This window comes from Sorex araneus, chromosome 10 (genome assembly GCF_027595985.1).
Source record: "Sorex araneus isolate mSorAra2 chromosome 10, mSorAra2.pri, whole genome shotgun sequence".
Classification (NCBI taxonomy): Eukaryota; Metazoa; Chordata; class Mammalia; order Eulipotyphla; family Soricidae; genus Sorex; species Sorex araneus.
Window position 1 is genome coordinate 56,929,121 of NC_073311.1, and position 25,175 is coordinate 56,954,295.

At 37.7% G+C, this 25,175-nt stretch overlaps 1 protein-coding gene across 7 annotated transcripts in view; it reads right to left on the bottom strand.

The window, feature by feature from the left end:
• Positions 1 to 9,550: 9,550 nt before the first annotated feature.
• Positions 9,551 to 25,175, bottom strand: part of LMO3 (LIM domain only 3) — a 64,935-nt gene continuing 49,310 nt past the window's right edge. For all 7 annotated transcript variants that reach the window (XM_055118158.1, XM_004611290.2, XM_055118155.1 and 4 more), the window contains 2 exons: positions 22,349 to 22,474; positions 9,551 to 12,413 (listed from right to left, as the gene is read on the bottom strand). In XM_055118158.1, the coding sequence (XP_054974133.1) occupies positions 12,308 to 12,413; positions 22,349 to 22,474 (232 nt within the window). In that variant the 3' untranslated portion in view covers positions 9,551 to 12,307. The remainder of the gene's footprint in view (positions 12,414 to 22,348; positions 22,475 to 25,175) is intronic.

The following is a 25,175-nucleotide window of genomic DNA, read 5'->3' on the forward strand; positions in this document are numbered from 1 at the left end:
ACTTGAAACATAGATCATTCATCAGTCAGTGCATTTTACCCCAAGAAAGTCATGAGTTTATAGCTGTACTCAACAGGTGGAAAGTTAAGGCCAAGTATGCAAAATACAATGAATAAAGTTAAGTATAAAGCTACCCGTGGCCTGCATGATATTCTATGGAATGCATACTTATTTATACCATGTCAAGTCATATTTTGTAAGTGGAGAAGATGAAGTGTAGAGAATTCCAAGTTAAATCACAATGTATACAGTAGTAAAAAGCACAGATGTAATGTAGAATAGTCAGTTTGGAAGAGTACAGTAATTTTATAAGAAAATGCATTGGCCAAATATCCTACTAGAAATTTTGATTCCATCATTCAACTCCTTATTTCTTGAGATAAAAAAATCTTCAATGGCTAGGACCCTGAGATGTGATCCCGGGGGCCGCACGTGTGTTCGGCCTCTCCGCAGCTGCATGAGCGTGAATCCAGACCCAGCAAAACTTCTTTTGGCATGGGCAGCTCCTCGCAGAATGTCTCCAGCCTGAGAACTAAGCCGCGGCCCCATGCCCGCCCAGGAGGGGAAAGGTACTTCTCTCTCTCTGCCTCTTCCTTTCCCGGGATGAAGGGCGTGGTGACCGCCATATTATGACGACCACAGATGGGGTTTACAAGCTTGCAATGATCCAGTATCTGGAAGAAATCTCCCTGGACTTAGTTGTTAAAGTACAGAAATCCAAAACCGCGCGGCTGCTACCACGCGACCTCATTTCTCTTCACAACAGGTCTGACTCTAGTGGGGTGCTCCTAATAATAATAGTGAGGTTTGTGTTGAAATATTGAATGTAACCAAAGTAAACAGAAAGTAAAGTGAAACTTATCAGTTACAAGGCGAGGAAGGGGGGTCGGGGGTGGGATGGAAGGTTTACTGTGTGGGTTTTTTTTGGTGGTGGGATATGGGCACTGGTGAAGGGATGGTTGTTTCAGCATTGTATAACTGAGACTTAAGCCTGAAAGCATTGTAACTTTCCACATGGTGATTCAATAAAATAAAATTCTTATTAAAAAAAAAGAAACAAGCAAGGTCACCTGTGCTCTCAGGAGGTTGTATGTCTACAATACATGAGATTAAAATAAATTAAAAAAATCTTCAATGGCTCTATAGTTTATAATGACATATTAAATGGAATACTTGTGGCTGAAGAGAGAGTACAGGAGGTTAGGGCATTTGTCTTGCATGCAGTTGGTCCACTTCAATCCTTGGTACCATATATGGTTCCTGAGTATTGAATGATCACTGAGCAAAGAGTCAGGAATAAGTTGTGAGCACTGTGAGATGTGGAGTCTTAGCCCCCCAAATAAAAAATCACTTTCAATATATATGTCCATGTGCTTTCAATTTTACACATCCTGTAGTAGTATGATACAAAAAAGTGCTCATTTAACAATGAACCCAGTTATAGTCTCTTTCCAGAAATAGCATTATGGAAAACGAACACTACGGTTATTACTAAAGTAGCCTGAATGTAAGATATTAATTTGTTGTAGTATTTCTCTCTCCACAACTTTTATCAGTTAACTCATTGACTGGTGAGGAGTATACTGTAATTACAGACCACGAATTCATTTCCTTCTGTGAAGAAAAATGCCAAAAACATTTTAAGCAACTGAGGTATATATATATTTCTAGAATTCAGTATAGTGGAATGAAAAAAGGTAAAGTGTAAATTTAAAACAAATACTAGAGGGCTGGAACGATAGCACAGCGGGTAGGGCATTTGCCTTGCATTCGGTCGACCCAGGTTTGATTCCTCTGCCCCTCTTGGAGAGCCTGGCAAGCTACTGAGAGTATCTCGCCCGCATGGCAGAGCCTGGAAAGCTACCTGTGGCATATCCGATATGACAAAAACAGTAATGACAAGTCTCACAATGGAGACGTTACTGGTGCTCACTCGAGCAAATCAATGAGCAACCTTGATTTGGGGTAACAGTGATACAATGATACAGTGAACCCCCAAATAAAAATAGAATGCTTAAACTTCTAGAAATGATAGCAAACATCCATTTGTAGAAAGCATATAGTTAAATATTCACAAATATGATGTGAAAGATTTGCGCTTCAAATTCCATCAAAGTGGCAAGGAAAACATGATTACAAAATTATTGGCCAGTGTATATGCATTGGCTCAAAAATGAATGTTTTTGAGCACAGAGGTCACTTCTTACACTCTAAGGTTTATATAATCAGCTGACAGATCTTATAACTGCTGTTATCATTGTATCACAGTATCCATTGTTCAAAGATTTGCTCAAGCAGGCACCAATAATGTCTCCGTTTGTCCCTGTCAAGTGCTAGTATAGCCCGATGGCCTATTGGGGTCTTTTTCAGGGTCAGGGAATGAGGACTGTCGCTGTAACTCTTTTTAAGATATCGAATATGCCACAGGTTGCTTGCCAGGCTCAACCGTGCGGGCAGGATACTCTCAGTAACTTGCCGGGCTCTCTGAGAGGGACAGAGGCTTTTGGGGTGGCCTCTAATCGCCTTTATGTATGTGATTAGATGTGTGCAAATTTATGAACAGGAACATATAAGATGATTATATATTAAATATCTATAATAAAATTCTACAAATTTTACTGTGAAAGAATAAAATAAGAGATTGTAAATTATAATGCTAATATTTATTTCTGTTTCACTACCATATTTTATCACTTCCAAAATCCTCATTTTTTGACATATGAAACATCTCTGAAATAAGGGTATCTCTTATAATTATGTGTCATAATAAAATATTTGGAACAAATTTCATTGCTAAGTAATTTATAAAACTACAGGTATATCGTAAAATGAAGTGTCTTAGATTTGATGAAATATAGAACATTGTCAATGCTATGTTAGAGTATGATTTGTTCTAAACATATTTGAATATGTGCTGAAATTTATTCCAATATTTTGAAGTTGTTTTGTGGTCAAATATCAAAGCAAGAGAAAGGATCCTTTATTTATTTCATCATCACAGGGAACATGATTGAAGTGCGAAAAAATTAGTGATTTCTAGATATTTAAGTCTTCTGTCTCAGTTTTCAAGTCTCCTCCTCCCCAAACTAAGAAAAATAGATGAATACTTATGAAACAGTTAAGAACAAACTTTCAACGCAGCAGCTAAAATCTTCTAACGGATTAGTATGCGGTTGTTTCACTTTCTTTTAGTTGACTTGGTTATATTCTATAAGCAAACCACATTTTAGAAGACGAAAATTCTTCGAAAAGCATCCACTTAAACCTGACTTTTTTGAGTAGGTATCTAAAAGATTTCCAGTCACAGCACCTCACGTTTTGGTTCTCACCTATGTTTCAGGAGACCACTAAAGTCAAGTACCTCTGCAGCCTCTTGACCTTCTCCACTGTCATTAACAAAAGAAAAGCAAATCTGTTTTTTTTTGAAATTTTTTTAAATTTTATTTTATTGAATCACCGTGACAAAAGTTACAAAGCTTTCAGGTTTAAGTCTCAGTCATATAATGATCAAACCCCCATCCCTTCACCAGTGCACCTGTTCCCCGACCAAGAACCCCAATATACCCCCCTCCCAGCCTCCCCACACCCCTCTGCACCTGAGTGGCCAATGATATTCACTTTATTCTCTCTATACTTTGGATACATTTAATATTTCAACAGAGAACTCACTATTATTATTTGGAATTTTCCCCCAACAATCAAACCTGCAGAAAAGGAATCACTTGATTGTTTTCCATTGCTAAGAATGAAGATTATAGGAACTCGCGGCCACGTGGTTTTGGATTTCTGTTGTTTTAGCTTAGTTTACAGTCTAGATGCATTTCTAAAAGTCTCTGGGTGCCAAAATGGGTTAGTAGACCTCCCAGATCATAGTTTCTAAGGAGCAGAAGAGCCACATCATGCTTGGCTGCTCCGGATCTCATCTGGATGGAGAGTGTGCCGGTACCATCCCCATCCCATGATCTCTTGCGCGCCACGTCACGACAAGCTCGTACCTCTGGGTTGTGAGTCCTAGAAAATGGTGGATGCCACGTGGGTGCTGCTGCTGCTGCCGCTGCTATCTTCCCGGTAGAAAGAAAGCTTTGGGAGAGAAGATCCTTCCCCCTCCCCGGGCGGCGTGGGGTCGTACCTCAGCTCACAGTCTAGATGCATTTCTGTAAGTCTCTGGGTGCCAAAATGGGTTGGTAGACCTCCCGGATCATAGTCTCTAAGGAGCAGAGGGGCCGTGTCGTGCGTGGTTGCTCCGGATCTCATCTGGGCGGCCAAATCTGGGCTTAATGCTGAGGCTCAAACAATCATTCCCCCAAAACACTCTACATTTAACGTATATGCAATTTTCTACTACTACACAAGTTGTGGACTAAATCAACACAAACTATTTCTTTCCACACAAGTGATATTTTAAAGTGTTTGCAGTATGACTTGTGGAAAGCAAACATAAGCTTGTGTTAGTCTACCATTTCAGAATAGACATCTCTTGTAGATTGCACATATTATAAAGCCACTTGGTTTTGTGTTAAAAATTAAGTAACACAAATTCTTTTAAGCCAAGCAACACAAAGTACTTTATTTTTGCAAGTTGGGTACTCTAAAAACATACCTGTTTTTAGATCTGCAAAGGACTTTTGCCGATCTCTGTACACGTATAACAGAGATCGGCTTGGAGGATGAGGTGTACCAATGTCAACCATATAAGAATAAAGCTTATAATAATAATTGAGAAAAATTGTCTTTTTTAAGAATAAAATTACTTAATATTAATGTAATCTAATAAATATATGAGGCAAGAGAGAGAAATATTGGCAGTTTTTAAAGTGTCTTAAAATCATTTAAAACTTTATTTTGAGTCATTGTGAGAATTTTCATTTGTTTGTAAAATAGTTGAAGCTTATTCAGTGGGACTGTCTTGAAATGTTTTGAGGAATTTGACTATGACTCTAATCAGCATTTAAATGGTTGATATGATTTATTAAGTTTACAAGTTTTGGTTTATTAACTGGTTAAGTGGTGTACAAATGTTTAGAGGAATTGCATTTCTTAGAGTTATATGTTTAATAAATTGGGCATTAGATAAAGAATAAATAATAATGAACATTACATTTCATGCACCATAGTCTCTAAGCAGAAAAAAAATCGAGAAAGCCTAATATGGTGCTACACATGGTAAGTGCCCAATTATTCTATTGATACCATTACCTGCTTTTGCTCAGGTAACTTTTTCTGTCATGTTTTCTCCTTATGCAATAGTAACTCGAATGGGATTTCTTCCTTTGCCAAGTCACTGGTACAAAATTGAGGCAGTGAGAGGAAAATGCAAGAATTATAGGTCGACATTGGAGGACTTAGCTGTTCAACCAACCTTGGGCTGTGCAAAACTGGATGTTCACAAGCATAGTTTTATCAAGTTCTGCTGATGTTAACATAATCGATCATAAGCTGAAAATTCCAGAGCTTTCCACTCAACATTCTTGGTTGAGGTTTGTCACCCAATTTGTATAGACTCGAAACTCTCCTCAGGTTTTGCACTAATAACACTCTGAGGTGGAAAGTTACCTGTATGCTGGCATTTCCCATTAGGATCACACATTCTGAAAGTAGGGAGACTGTAAATCCCAGTGTATATGAAAGCAACTGTCCTGGTGCAGCAAACTTTTGGAACCAAGGAAAGAAAAAAGTCTGTGGTCACATGAAGAGGCCAGTCATTTCATTTGCTCTGGACTATATTAAGGATAACTGTTCTCTCTATTGCTTCAGTCGGCCATGTATTGTAGTTAGGAGAGTGAGAGGTCCACGGTTATATGACAGTTGACCCGGAACTGTTTTTATAGACTAGTCAACATGTAGCTTGGTTATAGCTTGGCTATGTGGTGCTATACTAATATTTGATATTTTGTTTTCATATCACCTCATGGAACTAAATTATAAAACATGAAATAAAAGTTATTATTTTGAACTTTGGAGACTGATTTAAGCTCCCCTTGTCATAGCGTATTTATTGTGAGGCAGAAATGTCCACTGGAGCATCTGCAACAACTCCCTCTTGTTCTGGAAACTGCTTATTCTCATTCCCAATTTTCACCTTAAAAGATGACATGAACTCCAGAGTGTCTGGAGTTTTTGCCCAACCACAGATAACTTCTAACTCTTACCTAAAACATAATAATAATAGTACAATAATAATTACAATAGTGTCAGTGATGATGGCAACTCTTCCAGGAGATAAAGTTATAACAATAGTAACCTCCAACAGTCAGCAAACCTATTTCAGTCTTAGATCCACTATTTTATTTATGTAAAAAGTTTGAGTTAGAAATGGATATTACTGTTTTATTATAGAATATGAAATATGGTTTACACTTCCCACAAAAATTACCAATATCCAAACTCAAGCAAGCTAGCGTTCAAAGAACACAGGGTAGCTATGAGACTGTGGTTCCCTGTTTCAGGCTCACTTTAAAGTACTAACCCAGGATAATCACTAGTGATGTGAGCTGAATACTCACTGCTGAGCACCCCACATCCCCAAGCTGCCATCTTAGCAGATGAAGATCTTCCTAAGTATGTGACTTCAACATGAAGCCTGGTGTGATTGTCTTGCCACACAGCCAGAATGTGCCCTAACTACACACTGATGGCATTATTAATTATCTCTTAGCCTTGAACAAAATGACCCCAAAATGAAGTATCTGGAGAACAGAGAATTTCCATTATGCCATACTGGGTTTAAAGTGAAAAGAGCATATTACTGTCACAAACGCAATAATACAATGGCTGGGGGTGGGTGAGTGGCATGAAATATGACTAATTTTTCCACGTCTACTTATTTAAGCGTTGTGAGACCTTAGGTGTAAGTTAGGGAACTTCTCTATACTTTGTTTAACCTGTAAAATACGGATAAAGTACCAATATTACAAGGCTGCTATAGGAATTATATGCACTGAGAAAAGTACCTCACAGACAGTCTTAAATGTTCAGTAAATATTATTAAATACTATTCAAATGGGTCTCATGATAATATTATAGTCACAAATGAACTGCTTTCGTTTAGATGGTTTAAAGCCTCCTTTAGATGCAGGGTTAAAAAATTGCATTATCTATTATCTGAGAATCTCTTGCTCCCATTTTTCTTTTTTACTGTGTTCATTAAATTTGGTGAAGTTAATGGTACACACATTGCCAATAAAGCTCAAATATTCTGTAATCAGCTCTTCTCTGCCCATTTCATGAGTATGTAGCTTCTCAGCCCAGAATACCCATTGTGTTAAAAGTGCAGTGAATTCCTGTTCACTTTTGATTGTAATGATCTGAATCAAACAGAAAACCTTGATCCAAGAAGATTTGGGCTTTACAATTATTTTGTACCTTACATGATCTGCACACTCAAAATAGGAATATCTTTGAATTGAACATATTTTTCTTTTCAGAAAACAGAATTCTTTTAATTAAAAACATTTAAAAATTTTTCAGTATGTGTAATTGTTAACACCTGCTATGTGTTACCAACAGCTGTTCCTTACTTACCTAAGGGAACTGTTATAATTATTCTATAAGCTTACTGGAATGGCATTTATCAAGATAGTTGGGAAACTTTACTTCGTGACTTTGTATGTATTATTTGGTATTTCTTTCAAGCTCTTCCCCTATTGCAGCTCTACATCCTACCCCATCTACGCAACACAAAAAAAGTCCTTTAGGACGCTGAAATGTTTTTTATAAAGTTTGCATGCTAGGGACTAGAGAGATAACGCAACAAGTAATGTGTGTGTTTGTCTTGCACATAGCCAACCTTTTATCAATTCCCAGCACCACCTATGCTCCCCCAGTTTGATCAGGAGTGAGTCCAAGTACAGAACTAGATACCCCTAAGCACAACTGGATGTGACCCCCAAACAAATAAGAGTCTCTGTGATGCTACTGAAATTACATGTAATCTATAGCAAAGGTTCCCAAATCTATTAGGCCAACCAGCCCCCTTTCCAGACGCAAAAGTCACTACATGGGCAACCCCATCCCTGGGAGTCTATTTTTGTTAATGGAACAAACAGAAAATAACCCTTACCCCAACACCCACAATTTTGCCCAAGGCTACTCAAGTCATTCCAGTGTCCCCTGACCCCCACCTTGGAAGGCATATTATCACTCATGTTGGGAAACACTGTCCTAGAGCTTTGTAAAATTTACTTTTTTGAGTTTTAGTGAGGTATCCTTATAATATCCAACATGAAAGTCTTGCATGTTAATTTTAAATCCAAAAGCATGTCTTTTGGAAATACTTTACTTTTCTAATGCCTTGATTTCAAAGGAAGCTGTAATGTAATGAGTTTTCTTTTCTTCTGACCACTTCGAAAGACTTAGAAGTAGTAGACTCCCTGTATTCTATGTTTTATGATACTAATCATGCAATTACCTACAGGCATGTATTAAATATGACACTGGTTTCAGCCAAATAATGGGCCAATTGCAAACAATGAATAAAGAGAGGCAGCCCCATTTATAACCACTGTTTCAACAAAGCGCTATTGTAATCACGGTGATCAGAGGGTGACTCATTAATTAATTGATGTTCTTTATTATGTGCTATTGAGTTAATGAGTAATTTGTGTGTGATAATTCTCTGAACACATTGATTACTTGAGATATTTTGTGGAGCTTTCATACCAGTGACATGTTGAATAGGTAGAAGATGGAATTTGTTTTTGTGCTCATTATCAGGTTGGAATGAGTACAAACCAGTGCAAACACACATCAAGCTACTCAAGAGCTAAAGCATCCTAATCCTGCCCCACCCCAAGGCGGGTGCTTCAAACAAGGCCTGGCTCATAGTAAGTATGTACTCAATAAATGTTCGTGGAAGTAATAGTTGTATTAAAGCTGCTTTCTATTACCTTAAGTTGCATTAAAATTACAGTTAAGAAATATCTGTAATAGTGTTTTTAAGAAAAATAATCAACAGGCTTTCACTAAAATTGTATCCTATCTTAATGGCCTATTACACAAAACATGCTGATTGTTTTTGCAACTTACTGAAGTGAACACTAAACATGTTTGGCCTATAACATTACTGTGAAATTGTTTAAGCAACTAGGCAGCGTGTTTTGCTTAAAGTGATAGTTAAAAGGAAGCAGCTCGCGTCGTATGTTTTACTACAGATGGAATTTTCAGCCCTCTGCTTCAGTGAAAGCCCATCTCTTCATGGGAAATTTGTGATTTTGTCTGACAAACAGCAGCATCAGTGCTTTTAGAAAGATCATTTAAAATTTGTAGAACTTCACAAAATTACAACCAGCAATTGCTACCTTCATTTTTGACAGTTTTCTTTTCCCCACAGAAGTAAATAGTGGTAAACTCCCTAGCTCAGAGATAACATTTGGAGGCAACAGTTGAGAAGTTTTGCCCGTGACTGTTAACGATTTCTCTTCGGAAAGGAAACAGACTATTTTCCTTTCTCATGGACTTGAGAGTGTGTTTTCTAGATATCACCTTAACTTTTGGCAATTAAGTGCAATCAAATAGTGTAATACCCCTTTTATTAAAAACATAAATCCAAATATGAAAGAGGAAAGAATCCAGCAGATATTTATTAAGCAAGATGAAAATGAAATTACAAACACAGCTTTGAAACTCAGCTCTCGCCCTAGGAGAGCGGGGTGCCTGGTCTTTCGTCATAGTCTGTGGGAGAAGCATCAAGGAAAGCAGCTGTCACTATTTGAGAAGCCAGAGTTCCATCAGAGGTGTCCTGCTTGAGGCATCGGATAACAAGCTAAGTGACAGCAGGTCTGCACAACACAAAGAGGACAGTTGACAACAATTCAGGGTCTCTTGAGTAATCCAGACAGTTGGCTTAGTACTTCAGGTCAAAAGTACGACTATTTATGGGCAATTAGCTATGAAATGGCCACCTTGTTTCACAATTTTAAGGAGTTTATAGATAATCTGAGGAGATTAAGGCCTTAAGCTTTAACCCAGGTGAGTAATTTCGCATGTAGTGAAAAGCATACAAATTCATTTTCAAAGGATTAAGCAAAAGAAAGACCACGTTTGGTCTTCGGGTGGCAAGGATAGTTGAATAGTGACAAGGGGCTGAGAGATTTGCTCCCAGTCCACAGTCACAATTTGGACATGGATACTCATCTGTAAAACCTTTCAACCTAAAAACTGTCATTTGAATATATGGCAACAATTACAGTTCCACATCCTTGAGACTGTCAAGCAAATTGAGGGGGGACTAGCCAGCACAAGGTCACAGGTGAAAACTTTTTCCCTCTCTCCTCTCCTGCTTTGTTCTGTTCAGTTTGGTTTCATTGGGGTGACGCAAGTCTTTTCATGAAATAAACATAAGGCCCTAAGCTAAAAATGTGGTTAATTTGTAGGCCCCACATAGCTCTTTTGGACATTTCTTTTCATTATATCTCAAATTTGAGGAACATGTGATTTTTGAACACTCTTAACCATGAAGCATTTGTCAAAAATACATATCATTCACTTTTCACAGAACCATATTTTTTAAATGAGAGGCAATATCCAGATTAACATGCATGTTCATATAAAGCTTTGTTTTAAAACAATTCAAATTCACACCAGCAGTATTTTCAGCTTAATGTTTTGGCCCCAAACCAAGACTTCAAGTATTAACATTTAATTTTCATCTGCAATGCATTTATTGGCAGGACCAAAATATGTATGTATGTAACACTGGGAAATACTGTTTCATATACAAATGAGTAAGGGTAAAGAAGAAAACACAGCACTAAATTTGCACTAGTAAAATTATGCTCCGTTATTCCTGGGTGGAATTAGATTTCTTGAAAAGTAATTTTGTTATAAGGAGCAGCAAAAGCAAAAACCCAAAGTGTGAGCTGCCCAGAAAAGTTGGGGGGAGGTGGAATTCATACTCTCAATTTCCTTAATGATAATTTAAATAATCATTCTTCATAAGGTTTGTTTCTAGTCGGCTTTATCAGTTACAGGGTAGTTATCGTGTAGATATTTCACCTTAAAAATGGATTGATAAGTGTTCCTTAAAGTGTGATGCATTTATGAGTGCGTAATTATTTAAAGTGGGGAGAGAGTAAGATACATCAAACTGGTAAAGTGTTTACTTTAAATGTTAAAAGAAGTAGCAGGTAAATACAGAAAAATATATAATCACAAATTCTCAGCTTCCTATCAATCCTTTTGTTTCTCTTCTTCTAGAAGATTCTATGAGCATTAAGTAGCTCTAATCAAAAGTAACCTCACTATAGCATCAGTGAACATAATCATGATTTCAGTAGATTCACACTCAAGTTTATTTTAGTGCCATCAATTTATCAAGCCATAAATTTATTAAACCTTTAGTGTTTGTGGAGAGTCGTGGGCAAATTTTGTATATGAAATGTATCACTTTAAAATTATCTGATAATTCTTATAATACTTCTTAAAAGTAACCTTTTGGAAAATTTTTACATGATAACCAAAGGCACTAGTACACAGAAGAGGTGAATGGCCAAAAAAAAAGAGAAAAGAAAAAAGCTATTGTATAGGTAAAGAGCACACACACAAAAAGATATTAAAAGGATAATGTTAAGCCTTCAAGTTATTCTAAAAATGGCACTTTTCATGTTGGTATAAAATGAAAGTGCTTTAAAATGAAAATTTTATGCATTTTTTAAAGCTGATCTTTAACCCCCTGAAAATAGGAGGTTATAATGAGAACACCGAGACTCTAAATCATAGTGTGATAATAGTGGGTGCTGCTAAATTGCTCTGTGTGTGTCTTTATTTTTTAGTATTTTCAATGTTGATAGACTTGCTTTATCTATATGTGTATCGCTCGTGAGATTTGCTCTTCAATTCTTTACTAGAAAGTTACAGCTCATTTAAAATAGCTGGTCGATAGAGAAAGCATAAATATACAGTAAGTTTAAACACTGATTGTACTAAATGCAACAATACAAAGAAGCAAACAGAACACAAATGGTAACACAATAAAACTGTATTACATTTGTGCTTCAAATATTACAATACATTATATACAATAGTCCAAAATAAACATCTCATGCCAAGTGACACAAAAAAACGAATAGCAAGCAAAAAAATTCAGCAATATGTACATTACTTTTTTTTTCTTTAATAATAAACATTCAACTCTGAACTGGGGCAATTTTACTACATACAGATGCAGTCCGCCTTTTATGCCATATAACCATCCTGCTTTTCTATATCTACGCTATTCAGTAGGTTCCTGTGTCAATTCTTATATACATGTGGAGCAAAAAAGATAAAAGAATGGAGTGCTTTGTATTCTTAATGGGGTGCTGTTGATCGATCAGCGAACCTGGGGTGCATAGCCTTCTTTCATTAAACCTTCCTCGTAGTCCGTCTGGCAAAGGATCATATTATTCTTTAGGAAAAATTTGTCACCCACACAAAATCTGAAAATATGAGAAAAAAAATAAAACGTGTTAAAACCATTTCATCCAGCCCTACATATTACAATATTTACTTATTTCAATAATAATAATAATAATCATTATTATAATGACAATAATCATCATTATTAATAATAATTTCACATGGTAATCCCCTGAATTGAAAGTTTGGTTAAGAAAGCAGCCTTGATTGTCAAAGTTAAACCATTTAGTGCATTTAATGAAACAATTGCAAACTTGAAATCCTAACTTTACACATACAAATAATAGGAACTTCAAGCAAAACAGCATGGGAAGCAAAGGTGATTTTTCTAAAAAAAAAACACCCTGAAAATAAAAAAGAATTGATTTATATTTACACTCATTGGAATGAAAGAATGATAATATTTCACAGCAGCAGTGATGGAAGGTATCAGCAATGGCCATTTATCCACATAATAGAAAAGGTATGAAAATGAATCGAACAATTAGAAAATAGCTCATCTCAAAGCTTCCTGTTTAATGTTTTCCTTTACTCTAGTATTAAAATGTGATTTAATTCTAGTAATTTGGAAGTGATTGTGCTCAAGTGAAAGTTGTTTTAGCATTAAGCTCTGATGCCTAGCTATATTCCTTTGGTTGTGACAAGTTCAACAACTATAAAATAGTAAATGCCATTTTTTCACACATTTCCAATTAAACCAAAAAGAGCAACCTGAATGCAGTTCTTAGTATTTATGTGATACATAAACTATTTCCAGTAGAGCATTATGTATTTTACTCTATAAAGCTCTGTTTAATGTGCAAGATTGTAATGTTTTTAATAAGTGCTCTTTTGTACAATTTCCCAGTGGTGATACTTTGGACACAATTAAGGTCAGAAATAAATGCTTGTGCTGTTTCCGGTACATTTAACAATAAAGTAACTCTGGGGAGATCTGTATATATTTTTAATTGTAACCATTTAACCTTCAAACAGCAACGACTGGTAGATTTGACCCAGGAAAACTACTTGTAATTATACAAGTTGACCTCCCGGACCTTTGATAGTGGTCTCTCTTTATCAGATAGTCAATTTCCAATGATGTTCAAGCAGAAATCTTAGTGGACAGATTAAATTGTGGAGTGAAAGCCACCCTTTAATGTTTTGTGAAGTTGAAGGTTTAAATGAGAAGCAGTTGGGCTGATTTACATTTGCAAAGATTGGAATGCTAGACAAACAGTGAACCTATTTATTTTCCAACTGGGTAGCTTTGGAAATTTATCCTTATTTTAGCTAAGTAGATAGAGGGGGAAAATAGTGTAATAAAAAAAAAAGTAGATTGAAAAGAATTAGCTTTCCTCTTAAAGGAAAATTGGTCTGTTTATTTGTGGAATTTACTTTTTTTTCCCCAGGATTACTGCCTGCTGATGATGTTGATTGAAAGTACAGAGTATGCTCTGATCTTGAAATCCTGGAGTTTTTTTGTGGTGAAGGTTATGAAATACAATGAACTAAGTATATCTTCTTTCTTACTAGTGGCAAACTATCAACTTTAAATATTGCACATAAAAAGTGGTGTTGGAATAAGCCAGATATGTTGAATAAAAGGAAATACTTTCTTTGTTTAGAGGCTTAAGTAGCTAGAGACTGATCATTGATGGAAGATGAAATAAAATAGCATGTATAATATATTTGATCACTAATCAAAATGATCAGCTTATGTTACTCTTAAAATTAATTTGAATGACTAATAGGCTAGGAATAAAATATCATATAACAATTAATATACATTAATATACAAGATGCAGGATGTATTTTATACTGTGCCCAAGTCACTTATCTATAAGAAGAAACAGCTATTGCTATAAAAGTTATATGGATTACGGGGGTGTTTAAATAAATATATGAAAGTCAGAGGCATAGGGCAATGTAAAAGATTCAAATCTAAACTCTTACACTTATGATACTGAAGATGAATTTTTTTGTCTTAACTGTTTTATGAGCAACTTTGGGGTAGAAATATGTAAAACTTATCTTGGTTTTTTAAAGGACTGGGGTGATAGCACAGTGGGTATGGCATTTGCCTTGCACTCGGCCAACCCGGGTTTGATTCCTCTGTCCCTCTCGGAGAGCCTGGCAAGCTACCGAGAGTATCCCGCCTGCATGGCAGAGCCTGGCAAACTACCTGTGGCGTATTCAATATGCCAAAAACAGTAACAGCAAGTCTCACAAAGGAGACGTTACTGGTGCCCACTCAAGCAAATCGATGAGCAACAGGATGACAGTGACAGTGACAGTGACAGGTGTTTTAAAAGTAGATAATTAAAAGAGCCACCTCTCTCTAAAGTGCATACACTTGCTGAGAGAGAAAATAGATAATTTTATTATTTTCATGAGATGAAAAATCTAAGGGTTTCAGCACTTTAAAAACACATCCAAGTCCCCACAGTTAGGAGGTATGTGGTTAGAGGAACTTTGGCCCTGGATTCAAGACTCATTCTTTTAATCTGGAAGTACTAATGCCTGTAGAGATTTTTATGTTATTATTCACATAATTTAAAAAAGGTCTCCCTACCATTCAGTGAGATAGTGGCAGCATAAAGGAACTTTATCTAGGATATTTCTTTCTAAACTATTTTGTTTACTAATATGGTGTCAACTGGATAAAGTACATTTCATGTGCATTTCAATTTATACTTAAAGGTCAAGATAAAACAGAACATGGGTAAGGAATGTCACACTTACACATAGAACTCAAAAAAAAAATGGGCCTGAAAGCTCTGGGTAAGGAGATTGTGACTGGTAGAGCCATTAGGATTGCTTTCCTCCCTAACAATGTCCCCCACAGAAATGAAAACACGAGAGAGAACAATGCAGTTATCAGATGCTTCACACAGTATTACTGACTTTTGGAAGAAAGGTTTAAATTCAATATTATATACATTCATTCTGAGCTTTTGCTTTTTTACACACGTAAAAACAAAATAAAAGCCAGTGGATGTCATAAGTACATGTCATGTAAGTATATTATATACTTCAGATCGACAGGCTGAAATTCCTGCAGGTAAACTGATCATCTCCTTTGTCATCTAATAGTTTGTGGTATAGTCACATCAATTAATTTTGTCTTCACTAAAACTTTGTTGAGAAATAATACACCCAAAGCATGAAACCATTTCATCTTGTTGTACAATCAATGAGTGGTAATTTCTAGATATTTTGGAGTGATGCTAGTTGAATCTATATGATTTTATAGACCTGAGAATTAATTCATAAGACAGGTCTATAAAGTCTGGTGCTTAGCACAGTTTTGAGCGTGTTGGAAGACACCCCTCAATGTTGGGCTGGGGTGAGTATAGGACTCTGGTGCATGCCAATTTCCAGCAGGACATGGGCCCTGAGCACCCCGTGGGGCACCTACAGAGGCCCCGGCACCTCAGGGTCCCAGCAACATTGCAAACTCACTGAACTTCTTGCCTACTTGGCCTGAATCACATGCACTGGGTCATTTGAGCACTAATTGGGAAGAACCATCCCCCTCTTCCAAACCAAAAGAACAGTTTCACTTTCTGTCTCCTCTTCTGGTTAGTGCCGGTGGGTTACAATATTTTTCTATCTCACAATACTTTTACTTTGGAGGGAGAGGGTTTCCTCTAGTCTGTGTCTCTACTGCTCCCCGTCTGATTCAGCATCCTCGGTTCCTACACAAGATGGGAATTTTGATACTGCACTTGGACTTCAGTGCGAGAAATCAAGTGGCCATTCATGGCCTCAGCAAGATGGCCTGGAAGTAATGGACTGTCTGTCCCCAACAATCTCTTCCTGCAGCAAGTTATCAACCACCCAAAGCCCCCATACTGTTGTCAGTTCATCAAAGCTTCAGGCACTCTCTCTTTACATTCATGACCTTGTAAAAATACTGCCGCTGGGTTCAAAGAGTAGAACCAGACTGTCATCCAGTCTCATGTTTACCATTTTTGTGAATTTCTTTTTTGGGGGGTGGGGGTTTGCTCCCAACAGTGCTCAGGGGACTCAGGGAATAGTCAGGCAGTGGGACCAGCCAGCAGTTTAGAACTAAGGCCCTGTACTGGTGCAGACCAACAGGGCCAGTCCAGCTGCAGGCTCTCGCCAGGTGATGCCAAGAAAACCAAGTAATGTTGGGCTGGAACCTGAGTCAGGAGCATATACTGTCTCCATTCCTCAAGCCGTCCATTGCATCTTGGGTAAAATAATGAGTTCTTATGCCTTTTTTTTTCGGGTGTCTAATGGGTTTGTCCATGTTGACCAAAACAGTGTTTGGTATTTGATCAGTAGGCCTTAAATATATATATATATATATATATGTATATATATATATGTTTTCCCCATGTTTTGCTAGAAGTGCTTCCAAAGCATGTCTAGATCTCCCTGATTTTCCCCCATCTCCTGAAGTTCTCAATATTTTTTCATTTCCATAGATCGTGCCCACTGCATCCCACTCAGCTCCAAGAACACGTCTGAATGCTGTGCCATGTACTTCAGCATTTCAAGCCTTCTCATGAGTGATGAAGAGATCACTTAATGTGGACAGTAGCCTGGAGTCAGTGCTCCAGGAGGTACATTTTTTTTTACTGAAAACCCTCATAAAATGCACTCAAACATGAAATAATACTGGTGTCAAGACAGATGCACTCAAGAAAGAGTTTTAAATAACAAACATGTTTGAGATGCAGAGAGTAAGTTTGTATTCAGTTGGGTTTGTATTCATTGATGCCCTCTCTTCCTGGATTTCTTCTGTCCCTCTTTCCAATTTCCTTACTCCACACTCCCTCCCAAACTCCCTGTCATCTCTGAGAACATGGAGTTCCTTCTCGTTTCCTGAGCTCAGGGAATAACTTCACACATCCCTGGCCAGCACGAGCTCCACAGGTCCAGAAAACTTTTCCCTCATCTCCTCATTCTCATCAGACAGCCCTCTAGAAGCTCGGCCGGGCTGAAGGTCTGCTCTGAATCCCAGGACATCAACCTGCTGACCACACATCCTCCAGAGTTCTGGATGCCTCAAGGAGAAAAACTAGATTTTATCCATGTCTGTTTCCCCAAGCCTAGCAAAGTGCTTTTGTACTTTAACAAAAGAAAATGAAATGTTATGCAGCTCTACATATTGGAGGCGATTTCATTATAAACCTGTTGCTTGGGTTCCTTTTCTCATAAAACCATTATTCAGTTTTAGAGAATTTCCAAGGGGCAAAGAAGAGGGTCTTGTTCATCTCTCAGATATTAATTTATTATAACCTATTACATAGAATTTTTCTATTCAGAATAAAATTCAAGTTATTGTACAGGATGCCCAAAATAAGTTTTCTCTGGCCAAGCTTTTAGATCTTTAATTCAGGATTCACATTTTTAGTCATACTCCTCACTAAAAACCAGAGAAGCTTTAACTAGGAGCATGCAATCCAGAAAGATGGTTATTACTTCTATTTTAGAAGTAAGAAATAATTGCCAGATAAAATTCAAAATATTTATAGTATCAAAAATTCAGCTGTTAGCATGGTTTGTTTAAAGGAAAGTGCCTAAACATTGATGAGTTGTCTTGATTTTTACTTTAAAAGATGCAATATCTCTTGAAATTATTTAAGAAAGCAAGAAAGAAATATATCTAGAGCTCTTATTTTATAATGATGTATTCACTATAGAATTATTTTGGGGCTTGAAAATTAAGTTTTACAGTAGTTTGTTTTTTTGGGGGGGATGCACACAGATTGTGTGAGCCACATGCAAGGCAAATGCCTCACTTGCTGTACTATCTCCGTGGCCCTATAATATTTTTGAACCTATTTGCTTCTCAGTCAGTTATCTTGACTTCCTCTCTTCCCACTAGGTTGAAAGTGTATTTTCTCAGGTAGGAACTTTAAAATGTCCAAGCACAAAAATTCTCAAAAATGTTTGTTTCCATGACAGTTTTTATTTTGTCACAAGTTTATCATTCCTCCTTTCAAACAGTTAAGTCTGGTACTGTTTTTTAAAATATTGTGCAAAACTGGGACCGGACTGGTAGAACAGTGGGTAGGGCACTTACCCTTCAACCTTTAGCACCCCATATGGTCTCCTGAGTCCCACCAGGAGTGATCCTGGAGTGCAGAGCCAGGAGTAAGTCCTGAGCACTACAGGCTGTGCCCCTCAACTCCCCCAAATGGTGCAAAACTATGACAAAGATGTGACTACTGAAAATACAGGCTCCTGTGATCTAGGGCCTTTTTTGTTGAGAAGCTCCTGCATTGAAAAACCTGTACTTGGAGTAACAAAATTTGTCTGCTTTGCTTGACTGATGAAGATGAGCTGACTTCTTGCATTAAAGAAGTTTGTCTTGTAGGGACTGAAGTGACAAGACAATAACTAAGTGCTAATTGTGCATAACCAGCACTAAAGATATGCAGTCCCATTATGGCATGTAATAAATGAAGCGAACACAGAAATATATTGGGTGCTTTCATAATGATACTAGAGTAGTATTTTGCAGCCATAAGAATGTGAACAGTTTTAGAGTCAAAATTTAGGAGTGTTTGTCTTACTTGACTGAGTTCAACTGAGGAGGTAGACTTAATTGTGAATGCGACTTTTTATTTCAGTGGAGAAATAAAATTGATATATGATTTGTAAATAGCACTAACAACCTACAATTACTTTGCATCATAATAGAATTTAGGTTGGCTTTAGCACTTGAGTGATGTCTGAATTTTCTGTATAGAACATGAATAAAAATAGGTAAGCTTGCATTATTAGAAAAGTGGACAAAGGGCATTAGCAGGCAGTTTCTAAAGAAAGAAATACCAAAGAGTCAAATAAATGCTAATTACAAATGATAATGAGATACCAATTTTCATCCCTCAAGGTGACAAGGATTTCACTTTAAATAATTCCCTGTGGAAATGTGAAATGCATCGTTTTTACATTTCTGGCTTGAGAGTAACTGTTATAACTTTGTTGATGAACATGTTGGAAATACAAACATAAGTCCTTAAATATTATTTACTTTGCCCAACTAATTATGCTACTGTAAATTTATCCTGACATCGATTTGAGTGTTTATATTCTGTGGAGAATATAAAAAGAAAACATACTCATTTAACTTAATATATAAATCTCTCTCCATAGAATTAAATACCAGAATGCTAGAGTATCTTAAGAAGTACACTCTAGGGGCTGAAGAGATAAGACAGGGGGGTTAAGAGGGCATGCCTTCCATGCGGCCAATTCCAGTTCAATCCCCAGCTTGACCCTCCAGACCATCTAGTCTCCCTAGTTGGGTAAAGCCCTCAGGATCCCCCTTAACAAAAAAAGGCATATTCTATTAAAAAAAGTTTAAAGATCAAATATTAAGAATTATTTTAGCTTGAGTATAGAGGCAATAGTGTTCAGCCATCACCTGCAAAACAGTGGCAGTCGGCAGATGAAGGGAGGTTGAAAAATCACTGAATGGCCAGCTTCCTTAGAACTCCTGACCCATGACCCTACGCAGGGTAGGTGTGAAATAGTTGAAGAGAGTTATGCTATATACAATTTGTCACAAGATATGATAAGTATACAGCGAGCTCTATGTCAAAATAGGAAAATATTTTCTTTTAGAATAGCGCGACACTGGGCAGTATTAATATCTTTTCTATCTCCCACACTCTCTACCATGAATATGTAATCCTTTATAAACAAGTAGCTGTAAATATTATTGCAACAACTATTCTGTTTATAGTTGCTAGTACATCAACGTGATGACTAAACAGGAACATTGTAAGTTTTTCCTAATACATCTTTATAATACATACTGTGCACACATGTAATAGATGTGTCTTTGCATACGTGGCCATGTGAGCTGTCTAGCCACATACAATAAACAAATGGACATTTGCCAATTTTTCAATTTTTTCACCCACTTTATTTAAACATCATGAGTTGCAAAGTTGTTCACGATGATTTGTTTCAGGCATTTGGTATTCAACACCAATCCCAGCACCACTGGCCCTTCCTTCCACCATTGTCTCCATTTTCCCAACCACCCCTCAAGGCTGCCCCCATTAGAGGGCCCATGCTGAAGTATTTTCTGATCAGTTCATTAGCTGTCTAAATTTGTGGCCTTTTTTTCTTTTTGACTAAATGTCACCAAAGAATGAATTAACTACTTTGCTTCAAGCACTTGTTGGGTGTTATAAGATGACTCCTTGGTTTTTTTCCTAGAGAAATAATGTTTCTTACAAGGAATATTGGGCCACATTCTAAAATTTTACATTTAGCCAGAGAAACTGTTGAAACTATCTTAGATAAAACCAAGTTAAAAGAATACTACCTGGTGAAATTATAAAAATCAAGATAAAAACTAATTTTTGAGAATCTATTGTGTTCTACTACTTAATTTATTGCTAAATTTAATTTCCAAAATATGTAGGTGGTATGTCTCCATCTAATAACTTTGGGAAGCAAACAGAGAGGTAAGCACACATTCAAGATGGCAGAGCAGTAAACTGTAGGGCGGAGATTTGAATCCAGTTTGTACAGTAGAAAGTTTATCCTTTCCACCACTTGGTAGAGCTGAAGAAGACCAAGAAAAGAAGTGAAACTGTGATAACTAAGAACTGGACAGAAAAGTCTTTCCCAATTATATGTACTCTCCAAGTGCTTTGACACTCTCCATGTTCATTATAATTCATCAAGAATACTAATTTTTTTTATTAGTGAATCGCCGGGAGACAAAGTTACAGACTTACAAGTTTTCATGCTTATATTTTAGTCATACAATGCTTGAGTACCCATCCCTCCACCAGTACCCATTTTTCACCACCAATGGTTCCAGTATCCCTCCCACCACCCCGACTCTGCCCCCTTCACCCCACCCCGCCTCTGTGGCAGGGCATTCCCATTTGTTCTTTCTCTCTTTTTGGGTATTGTGGTTTGCTACAGAGGTATTAAGTAGGCATCATGTTCAGTCTGTAGTCTACTTTTAGCCCGTTTCTTCCATCCCTAGTGGGCCCGCCTAGCACCCTTTGCTTGGTGATCCCTTCTCTATCAGAGCTGCTTCTTCACCTAGCATGTGAGGTCAGCTTCCAAGCTGTGGAGTACTCCTCTTGATACTTATCTCTACTATTCTTGGGTGTTAGTCTCCCATTCTGTTACCTTATATTCCACAAAGTTAAATGAGCTTTTCATATGTACACTTTAATACTACAACATCCTCTACATTTACTACCTAATTCATGTGTCTATAGACGGGACAACACCCACTGGAAATCAAAGTTGCAACTTTCAACAGGGAAAAGCCCTGATAGATATCCCAGGAGAAGGGATCTGTCAGTACTAGGACATTATAAATGGGGGGACAGAGGTCCAGAGCCTGAAACCTTTGCTTTCCAGTTATCCAGAGTGCTAGTAGCAGAGCCCAGACTAGAATCTTAGGCCTCCAGATCCCCTATGCAATGGACTCTTCCCAGTAACTAACACTGCCTCTTCCATGCTCCTAATTTTTAGCTCTCTGGCCTCATTCTCAGGAGATTCGAAACGATTTTAAAAGGACCTCTAAAACAAGTTGATTTCAAGCTGAGAAATCCAGCGACAGGGCAACGATAAATCTAAAACCTAAGACGAACCCACACTACCTGCCACCAAAGCAAACTTGTTTGTTCTCAGAAGTAGTAGGAGAAAGGTGAGGCTATTTTTAAGCTGGCTTATGAACAAAGAGAAGGACGTTCTCTAGAAGTGTGTTCATTTCCTTCCACCTCCAGTTATGGGATGCATTCCTTTCAGGTAGAAGCATAGTCTCCATAGACCGTTTTTACCTGCTCCTGGTTGGTTCCTGGTACTGAATGAAGAGTGGCAAAACCCAAACTTCAGCGGTTCCTGGCTTGCTTTCAGTCACGTGTGCTCTCCCACGGGCCCACCTGTCAAATACAGCGCCAGGCCCCAGAGTGTGGCCCTAGTCGGGACTCGGGAAGGAAGGAAAGGTGCTCACCTCTGGTTGCAGAGCTGACAGGCAAAGCAGTCCAGGTGGTACACATTGTCCTTGGCACGCATCACCATCTCAAAGGCAGGAATGAGCTTACTGCAGGCAGCACAGTTGCCCGTCACGCCAAAGAGCCTAGGACGAGAGAGAGGGTTTCAGACACCTCCTGGGAAATCGGGGATTGGAGCCTAGATCAGACTTCCATGTCAAGCTGTGACATCCACAAGTGAGTTTTCTCCTAGGCTTCGATGTGACTATCCTGCTGGGATCCACCCTCCATTGACCTTTTTTGCATGTCAAGCACATCGTGTTTGGAAAGACAAAGACAAAGACGTTAAGACTCTTCCCTGACTGGCCACAAATGCAGGTTTGTGTGTTTGAGGTCAAGAGAGTGAATTCACAGTCACGATTTGTGGGGCCGGATATGTGGTAAACCCAGAAGCAGCAGCGTGACTCTGATCTTAAGGCCTTGGATTCAACACAACATTTTAGTTGAAAAGGAAACCCATTTGGATGACTCACTATATTTTGACATCTAGGTACTAAAAGGCTTGCCGTTGTTATTAAAAGAACACTTAGGAGCAAGCCATTTAAATGTTCAGAAAACATTAGCAGTGCCTGTATCTTATGTCCCCACAACATGATTAGAGCTACGATTATATTTTTTAGGTAGCACATCAAAATAAATGAGGCTGTAAATTATATATGTATATATAATTATATGTGTATACACACACTTGTGTGTCGCGGGGGGACAGGAGTTAAAACAAAATATACCATACAAAACACTGAAATAGTCTCAGAGATAAAGGGGACTCCAAAATATCCTGTTTTCTGTAAAAAAAAAAGTTATTGTAATGTCCAAAAAGAATGCAAAATTTAAGATTTCTACTGTTTCTTAATGCGAGGAAGTAAAAGATTTCTCTGTTTGCACTAGTAACATTTAAGCCCAATTTCCTTAAAGATGTTGAGCGTGGTAGAGCTATTATAAATAATATTCTGTGCATCGTAGTTAATGCACTTTTTTAACTGGGAAGCCAACTAGATGAAAAACATCACATCTGCCGGTTTTCTTTCTTCTCCAGCATCAGGCTGACAGGAGAAAATATAATGGCTCTCGTGGGATAGGCCAAATTAAAAGCAGTTCTATACCAATGAATTCAAAGGTGCTATGGAGAAAACTCATTTTAGTTGTAAAAATGCACTTTAAAAAAATCTTAGCCTTTCATTTTATTAAATTTAAGGATTAGCACAAATGAAGTTTCTCCTCTTATTACTTTCTATGTACTCCAAAGATTGGTCTTTGCTTAAGGCATGCATATTCATTCCGAAGTTATTAACTCTTATATCAGACAATAGTTGGAAAGAGTTTTGAGAATGTCTCCAAATCGTCAGGCAAAAATATGTGTAATAATTATTTTCCTTTACTTTTTGTTAGATCCTCACTTAAAGAGTGGAAGCTCCTTGAGGCCAGGACATGTAAATGCCTTTTAAAGAATTTGCTGCCATAACTGTTGCCTTTGGATCAAAAGCAAGCAGAAGTTATGCTTAAGAAGTCTAAGTTCAAAATTCTCAGTTTAAAAAACCCCTTTTTTTGTGTGCTTATTTATGACACTCAAATCACCTTTGTTTTCTACATTTAAAATCCCTGTTTGGGTCAACCAATTTTTTCTCTAGAAGGAGAACCTCACTGAAAACGTAAAATGGCTCATCTGCTGTTGGCATGGTTAAACACAAAATCATCACAAAATAAAGCTTTTGTCCCGTTCCTCCTCATCCCCGCATCACAGTCCCCATTTGCTCCTTGGCGTCCTTCTCAGGATCCATTCACAAGTGCCATTTGTTTTTCTCTCCTTCATGATTATGTTTGAGAAAGATGGAAATCTCCAAAGTTTTATATTCTTGATTATGAATCTGGATTCACTTCAGGAAATGCAATGTGGGCGACAGGGTGGTGGTGGTGGGGGGGGGTGGAGGAATGCAAGGGGAGAGAAAGCAGTTTTAAGAAGCATCACTTTGCTTCTACCTAATAAACATCCACATACACACACAATGCCATTTTGAAATTCTGGACATAGTTTCCCCCAATTTCAATTGCTCTCGCTAGCTGAGCATTTATCAGCTACCTGATTAGAATTTGTTTCCACACAAACCATTGATCATCAGCCTATTACTAGGCAAATGACAGTTAATTACCCACTACATTAACCACTGGGACCTGAGACCTGCTTCTGCTGCCATCAGTCAACATGATAAATGTGGCAAGTTCAGTAATGCATGGCCAGCCCTGAGCTGCCTGCTATACTGTGAACAACCCTCAATCTCACTTCCAGGCCCAGGAAAATCTATGGCAATCTGCATAATTACAAGCTCTGGGTTAATAACAGACAAATGATTTGTTGCATCTAAACAAAGTCCTTGGAATGGTCTGGGTCTCTGGTGGCTGCCCGCACAGCCGCTGCCTCCCGTGTACTTTCCATGACAATGTGCACGAAACAGTTCTCCGACGTGCGAGACTTCCAATTTGTTGCCCTCCAATTTATGGATTCTGCATATGTGATTTTTAATCATTAAAGGACTCTTGAAGCAATATTATCTTAATTATTCTCTGCTGTAACCAGGGAATTAGGCTTCAGATAAAATTTTCTTCTTCCACACACTTTCCCTGCCTCGCTGGAGGCACCATCAGTTTCCATCTACACCTGGACTCTGAAATCCTAATGATGAATTATTGCCCCTTTTCCTAAGAGGGCGAACCTTACAAGGGAACATTTTACTGAACTGTCAGCTCACAGACTGAGTGCGGAGATGCGGAAATCTGATCTAATTTACTGCA